The following is an 8,293-nucleotide window of genomic DNA, read 5'->3' as shown; positions in this document are numbered from 1 at the left end:
GGCCTATCAGCAGGCAAAGTGTGAAAAAAAAAGACTCAGTCATGTTTTTGTGGGCTGCCTCAGTCAGAACACAGGAGATAATGCCGCGTTCGTTTTGTCTTGTAATCGCGACTTGCAGCTCGAGAGCGACGTCACATCCGTGTTGGAAAATGAATAACCGCGGGTTTTTGCGTTCTGTTTGGCACACAACACGACGAGCTTGGTTCAATAGGCAGTTTGGAGGTTTGGTAACGTTTATAGTGATTATCTGGTTTACGGTGCACCCACCGCGGATTTCACATGTTCATTACATATTACACAATCATATCACACAGTTTGATATCTGAATATCCCGTTCTGATTAACGTTAACGTTACCGTGGCTACTGCTCTGCTTTCTGCTCAAGACTCGGCATTGTTGTCATAGCAACATGGAGCGTCTCGAGCCACTTTCAGCAGCACAAGCTACAAAGTAACTAATGAGGCGTATTTAACTCATAATAAGACTGTAGCAACATGCCTATAGGTAACAGTGTACAGTGCTGTGGGTACGACTTCTTCATTTGTTACAACAAAGACAAAAGTGCTTAAAATAGTAGAAAACCTCAATGTTTACTGTGTGACGCTCGGAGTAGCCATCTTGGTAACTGAACTCGGGGTCCTCTGAGCTCAGACGACTTCAGGAGTCGTTTATAACGCTACGTCCTCGGGAGCGTTCTAAATCACTCCGGCATAAATCACTCAGTTTCAGACAGTCAGACTTTTTGACGTCATTTAGTCTGCATGTTGCCACCCACCTCTCTTTACTTCCTGTGGACTATCAGAGCTCCGCCATTGTTACTATAAAAGAGCAAGCTAGCGGAGAACAAGCAAGCGAGCGCCTGCAGCCTAATGTCTGGGCAAAGGCCTCAGCAGACCAACTGTTCAGTCATTGGCTGCACAGCCCAACACTAATTTACATATGTGTGAGCCACTGGATTTATTTTTATTTTTGACGGCAATGTCCGGCTAGAGTCAGAAAAACCAGAAGGTGTGTGAACAACCTCGGTCAGAACAACAGTGGACTGGCTGAAAGACTGTTCCTGAAAGAGGGATTGCACCAACTGTCTGTGGAGAGACGGCAGAGGAAGTCACTGAAAAGGATTTTTAACAATTTATACTTTGTTTTTCATTGTTTGTGTAATGCTAGCACATGCTAACTGTTGTTAGCTGCAGGAGCCTCAGTGATGCTAACGTAGTTATTGTTTGTTATTGTTTGTTAAATGTTTGTTATTGTTTGTTATTGTTTGTTAATGTTTGTTAAATGTTTGTTATTGTTTGTTATTGTTTGTTATTGTTTGTTAAATGTTTGTTAAATGTTTGTTATTGTTTGTTATTGTTTGTTAAATGTTTGTTAAATGTTTGTTATTGTTTGTTAAATGTTTGTTATTGTTTGTTATTGTTTGTTAATGTTTGTTAAATGTTTGTTATTGTTTGTTAAATGTTTGTTATTGTTTGTTATTGTTTGTTAAATGTTTGTTATTGTTTGTTAAATGTTTGTTATTGTTTGTTATTGTTTGTTATTGTTTGTTAAATGTTTGTTAAATGTTTGTTATTGTTTGTTAAATGTTTGTTATTGTTTGTTATTGTTTGTTAAATGTTTGTTATTGTTTGTTAAATGTTTGTGATTGTTTGTTATTGTTTGTTAAATGTTTGTTATTGTTTGTTATTGTTTGTTAAATGTTTGTGATTGTTTGTTATTGTTTGTTAAATGTTTGTGATTGTTTGTTATTGTTTGTTAAATGTTAAAAGATGAAGATGAAACTTATAAGGTGAAGTTAATGTATTAACCAGCTGGTGCAGATGTGTCCATATTCTCCCCTGCTGATATTTTTATAGAGATTCACATGAAGTTTAAGCCGTGGGGGGGGGCTCTGTAACTCTGTAACTCTGTTACTGTTGTGGGTTTTGTGTGGGGGGTAATTGGCTTTATGTTGGTGTGTATTGAGTTAAAGTGCTCAGTCAGTAATATGTTTGTGTCTGCTGCCATTAGATAGACATTGTGTTGGTAACCTCAGACTGTTTCAACAACACATCACTACAGTTAGCTGCAACAAGGAACCACCAGAGACACTGCTTTATTATTTTACATTATAACTGAGGACTACTGTGAGCCACAATGAGCTGTTGTACTGTATTATATTATACTGTATTATATTATACTGTATTATATTATACTGTATTATACTGTATTATATTATACTGTATTATACTGTATTATATTATACTGTATTATATTACACTATTATATTATACTGTATATTATATTATACTGTATTATATTATACTATATATTATATTATACTGTATTATATTATACTGTATTATATTACACTGTATATTATATTATACTGTATATTATATTATAATACCAGAAAGAGGCAGGAAAAGTCACAAGTGACCATCAGATGTTCCCTGTAGGTGACCTTGTGTTTATCCCCATACTGCGAGTTCAGGTTGCAGGTTCAAGGCTGTATATTGTGTTTGTGTTATTACTTCTACTCTTCAGTCCAGTTTGTCCAAAATGTGTTTGGGTTATTTTATTTTCAGTGTTTTACTATTATATCTGATGTGTTTGGATTAATGATACTGCTGTAGATGTTTAATTTCAACTACTTTATATACTGTTGGTAGTTTAATCTACAGCAATGCATCATATTCTATAAGATCATCATGTTTGAGTATTATTGTATGTTATTCCTCTCTCTCTCTCTCTCTCTCTCTCTCTCTCTCTCTCAATATATATATATATATTTAGAGAGAGAGAGAGGAATAACATAACAAAGTAGTCTAATCATAATCTAATCTAATCATACTATAACCTGATCAGGTAAGTCCCATAACTAAATATTCCTTTTTTATCGAGATATAACTAAACTGAAGCAGTTTTCTTAAAGTAAAGATTTGTTGAAGTACATCAGGAATATGAAGAGACTGATATGATTCAATTAATCTTGAACAGTGTATCATACAAATCTTTGTGGTTGCTGACTTATACATCGATACATACTAACGCTAACTGAGAATTCAATGCACAGATTAACAAGTCATGCTAAAATGTGCACACACATATACTAACATGTTCTGTATCATATACATTGTATAAAACAATACGGTTTGTACTAAACACATTTTAAAGTAAGTTATTATAATTATATTTTTAAAACTCTGGGTTGCCTTCAGGAGCATGCACATAATAAAGACACACCAATGACAATGAATTGAAGTTTTATTGAATTTAGCAACTAGCATAATCAGGACAGAAGCTTGAAGAAGAAAAAGCATCTCACTGGTTAAAACTTTGTCCAACTTGATCTCACTGACAGGCAGGAGGTGATCACGATCATCAGCACAGGTCACACTGAAGACTTCTGAATAATTTCACATCAAATGTCACTGTAATTTCCATTTTCACACATTTCATGGATACATTTCAGCATATTGTGTTGACAGAAATGGACAGAGGTTGTGAATGAAATGTAATCCCTCCAGTCTGTGGACAGAGGCTCTCTTTACTTAGCGGTTTGCGTTACAGCTCAACTCTGCCTAGCAACTGATGATGCAATAACTTGGAAATTAACATATATTGAAGATGTAAATTGTGGAGCATTTACAACATGTATAAAGATACTAAAGCTAGAATTGCGCACACCGATGTCATTCATTAAGTATTTACATCATCAGTGGCTGCAGTCAGAAACACCAACACCAAGCTAGCTAACAGAAGAGTCAGTAAGTTTACTCTTAACTCTTTTTGTTGTTGGATGGACGGGAATAATGTTCAGATTAGAGGAGATCACAGCGGAGCTCAAAGCCTGTTTGTTCCAGGATAACTAAAGATTGTGTTTACAGCAACTACTTACAACTAGGCTAACAAGTAGGCTGTTTAACACTGAGCAACAAGGGGGAAACTAAACGTACATTCAGTCCGAATTTCAGGTGAGAAGTTAAAGACCGAACACAATGTTGGAGGGTCTGTTGAAGACAAGGAGCTCATTTCATGAAATTTCTTGACCCCAGTCTGAATCATTAGCCATATCTTCTTCTCCTGTCAATCATCACTGGCTTGGGATTTCCCTGTAAAGCTTCATCAGTGGCGCTCTCTAAGGCTCTCTTATAATCCTCTAAGTTCTGCTCACAGTTTTTACCATAGTACGGTAGCTTGCACTCACACATCGCTACAAAGGTGTCTACCATCCGAAAACATGTTCCTCTTTGGGGACCTCCACAGTTGAGCTTGGAGCAGGGATCTCTAGTCATCATCTCTTCATCACTTTTAATCATAACCACAAACTTGCCACCTTTCACTCCTGGAGATTTCTGACACTCCCCTGTATAGATGTAAGGAGCTTTAGCTGAAGGGTTCTCAGGGTCAGCGTACACTTCATCTTCCTTTGCATCGTAGCTGTCATGACCATTTTTTCTATAGGCATGTATTGCTGTGTAAGTCTGAGATACATGAAGTCTGTTCACATGTTGCTGACATTCTCTGAGTGTTTTTTCTACCTTGTAACACACAACTGACCGACTAATGCAGCTTTTGATGGCTTGTATAACTTTACCTGCCTGTGTGTAAGTCCCTTTCACCTGTCTGGCCACGGACACAGTGACATCACCTTTTGGCACATCAGTAAATCCTGTCAGGACGTGTTTGTTCAGGGATCTGCTTCGTTTATGGCCAGAGTTTTTGGTTATAAATGCAACAACCATCCACTCATACCTGTCATACGCCTCTGATAAGAAAGACCTGATTGTCTTTGCTAATTCTTGCCGGTTTTTGGTGTTATCAATGAGCCCCTTCACATCTGTTATAACGTATTTCATACTGTGAGAAATGCAGTTTTTGTGGATTTGGAACATTACTGATGCAGAGTCGTATGCAATCTGAGCTTCCTGATTAACAATGTCTTTGGAGGGTATTTTCTTGAGGTTGTAGCATAATTGATTTAACGTATTGCCTTTGTAGATGAGTTTAGCAATGAACACGGTAAATTCTCTGATATCTTTCTCATGACATTTAACATGATCAGCCAGCATCTTTCCGAGGTTTTCTGTGAGAGTTGTTCCTTGAGCTGTCAGGTATTTGCGCAAAGTCTCAGGGGCGTCTTGGCTCTTAGAACAGACACTGATAATTTCTTGTTTAAACTTTTCTCTCTTTTGCACGTTTGTTTCTTTTACAAGACTCGGCACTAATGTTTCATACCTGCTCCAGGCTACCTCGATATTCTTTTCTGGCTTGTGGAAGGCGCTACTTGCCCAGGTGTCCCATTTCAGCTCTCCATGATATTTGTCAAGTTTGGAGTTAAGACTATCAAATTCAGACTTGAGAGCACCTAACACTGGGTTTGTGTTTGCTTTCGACAATCCCAAAAGTGCTGCATCGACAATCATTTTTATGAGTGGCCCGCACACTGGTATCAGCGACAGAAAAGGGGTGACCGCCAATCTGATTGTGTCAATGTTTTCAAGAATAACTTTGCCTGCCTTTTTAGCACCTTCTTTCAGTTTGTCTAATTTCTCTGGAGTTTTCTGCAGTTGATTCCGGTTGGAAGACGAAGAGACGCTCATGGTGGAGAAGAGGAGGGAGGACGACACCAACAGCAGGAGCAGTAGAGCAGGAGACGCCATGACTGCTAACACACAACATGACAGACACAGACACAACAATTACTAATTTATTACTACTGCTTAGATATTCACTTTTATTCAGGTATTTAGTTATCATTCAACAATTACACCTGCAGAAGTAGTATCATTTATTTGTAGTAGCAGTTATTGTGTGTATTATTTGCAATAGTGGTCATACAAATAGTAGTTGTGCAAGTGGCAGCAAGGCAAGGTCATACAGAACCTTTCAACAAGTCAGTTCAAAGTGCTTTACACAGGAAGCACACACATTAAAGTCCCCATGAAACAGGAAGCAGGGTGCTGTTTGCTTCCTCATATTTACAGCCATTAGCAGCACCGAGTGTCTATTATGCCCCCACACTATGCAGCTAGCGCTATGAGCTAGTGCCAGTGTCTTCCGTCCAGTGAACACAGCCTGACCCGGGACCGAACACAATCTCAGAGAACGACGGTACCAGTCTGACAGGGAATACAGTCCTGAGGTGTTTTTCTGCTGCTGAGCCCGGTTCTGTCGCCCGCTAACAGCAGATACAGTTAGCAGCAGTTAATTAGCTGTTTGCTACTTTAGCTAAAGCTATCTGTCCATCAGGAAACTGTAAATCACAGAGTTGAAGCTGAGCAGTCGGCGGACGTCAGAGGGAAAACCAGGAAATATTTTCTTCATAAAATCTGATCCAGTTTCATCAAAATCACAGAGTTATAAAGTAGTGCTTTAGTATATATTATGAAATGCCTTTTAGGAAATTATAATATATATATCATAAGAAAGTCTTAAAAACTTACAAACGTAGTGTCTCATAATTTATCTGTGAAACACAATGCAATGCAAACGTTGTTGTTACATTAATCACTGAACTATATGACCATGTACGAGGTGAGATACAAGATAATTATTACTAAAAGAACGTCAGATAGGTTATAATAATACAAGTGGTTTCTTTGATACAGTATTTAATAATCTGCACCTATGATCTATATTCACCTTCATCCAGCCCTTCTGCAGGTTGCTGCTGAACAGATAAGGGTCAAATTAGAAGGTGCACATGGAGACGCCCATACAGTCTGTGCGCCTGTAAGACCACCTTGACTCTAAGGGTGCAAATTATTCAACCCGGTTCTACGAGGTGGCAGGTAAAATATATATTCCTACAAGCACATTATTAGTATTAGACCTGTACTGCATATTCAAAGCCCTGTCTAGCCTATATTCTTCTGCTAAATATATACTGCTGTACATATATATTTTTTTGTCCTGTGCAGTTATTTATTCTTACACCATGTCACTACGTCCTGCTGTAACCTGTGCACCCCTAACCCAATAAACACCTTCAGAAACTTCAATTCATTCAGAACTGTGCTGCCCGAACTCTGATGAAAACCCGCAAATACGACCACATCACCCCCATTCTTCAGAACCTCCACTGGCTCCCCATAACCTCAAGAATCCAATACAAAATCGCCCTCATCACCCACCTTTGCATCTACAGCAACGCCCCCAATACCTCAAAGACCTCCTTACCCCTCACTCATCCACCCGTAACCTCCGGTCCCAAAGCACAAACCTCCTCCATCAGCCCCGCTCAAGACTCCGCACCATGGGAGACCGAGCCTTCTGCTCCGCTGCCCCTCACATCTGGAACTCCCTCCCTGAACATCTGCAAAAACCCCAGTCTGTGGACGCTTTTAAAAAAGGGTTTAAACTTTCTTGTTCAGGCAGGCGTTCTTAAGTTGTCCTTAGATTTTTTGTTTTTCTTAATGTATTTTATCACTTGTATTATTATTGGTTGCTGATTTTAATGTGTTATTGCCCTTAGTGTTTTTTTGTTATTTTGTTTCTTGGTTTCTGTAGCACTTTGAGATTCTTTTATGAAAAGTGCTTTATAAATAAAATGTATTATCATTATTATTATTATTATGTCAATCACATCTGTATAAATACAACTCTATGTTTTCTATTTTTCATTATATCTTGCGTTCTTCTTCTTGTGTGTCTATATGTATTTCTTTTTTCTCATCTGGAGCTGCTGTAACGAGTGTGTGATCACTAGAGTCAATCTTATCTTAACGCACCTGTGTCGTTTCAGGTCACTTTGGGTCATGTACGTAAACTGAGTTCAAGTATCAGTTAAAAGAAGTAGAAGCAGTACTTGTTGTAGCAGTGATAGTATAAGCAACCACTATAGTAAGTACAATAACTGGTCCTCCTGCGTATTGAATGACTAAAACCCCAACAAACCCAACAGACAGACCTGAAGCCGGACAGCTGGAGACTGGGAGGGTCTGCCAGTTGGTCAGCGGTTGCTGGATGCGATCTGGTCTGTGACGACAGTCTGGAGGTTGTTGAGTCTCAGACGAATCCTCTGATCTCTGAGCTCGACAGGACAGAACCAGTTCTTTTATGTAGGAAGCTGATTGGCCACACCTTCAGCAACAGCTGATGATTATTCATCTTTGAACAAGCAGAACTGCAGAGCTTCACCTTTTAAGGTAAAATGAGAGAAAGAGGAGGCAGGGCTGTCATCGTCATTCAGTTTTGTAAGACCAGTGTCTTATTTGGTTAAGTTTTGCCATCATTATGATTACATCCGATTAACAAGTGTAATAGAGTGGTTAGAAACTCATGCTGTGCAGCCAAACATGATCCGACC

At 38.6% G+C, this 8,293-nt stretch overlaps 1 protein-coding gene across 1 annotated transcript; it reads right to left on the bottom strand.

The window, feature by feature from the left end:
- Positions 1 to 3,228: 3,228 nt before the first annotated feature.
- On the bottom strand, positions 3,229 to 8,038 carry LOC127374541 (uncharacterized). Its single transcript, XM_051419986.1, has 2 exons — positions 7,895 to 8,038; positions 3,229 to 5,650 (listed from the first exon to the last, which is right to left on the bottom strand). The coding sequence occupies exon 2, from the start codon at positions 5,643 to 5,645 to the stop codon at positions 4,047 to 4,049; it is 1,599 nt and encodes a 532-aa protein (XP_051275946.1). The 5' UTR covers positions 5,646 to 5,650; positions 7,895 to 8,038; the 3' UTR covers positions 3,229 to 4,046.
- Positions 8,039 to 8,293: the final 255 nt, after the last annotated feature.

The sequence above is a fragment of the Dicentrarchus labrax genome, unplaced genomic scaffold (assembly GCF_905237075.1).
Source record: "Dicentrarchus labrax unplaced genomic scaffold, dlabrax2021, whole genome shotgun sequence".
NCBI lineage: Eukaryota > Metazoa > Chordata > Actinopteri > Moronidae > Dicentrarchus > Dicentrarchus labrax.
This window is presented reverse-complemented; position numbering and strand designations above follow the sequence as displayed.

Coding starts and splice junctions, on each gene's coding strand:
- LOC127374541 (XM_051419986.1), bottom strand. CDS start 5,645: ATGGCGTCTCCTGCTCTACTGCTCCTGCTGTTGGTGTCGTCCTCCCTC.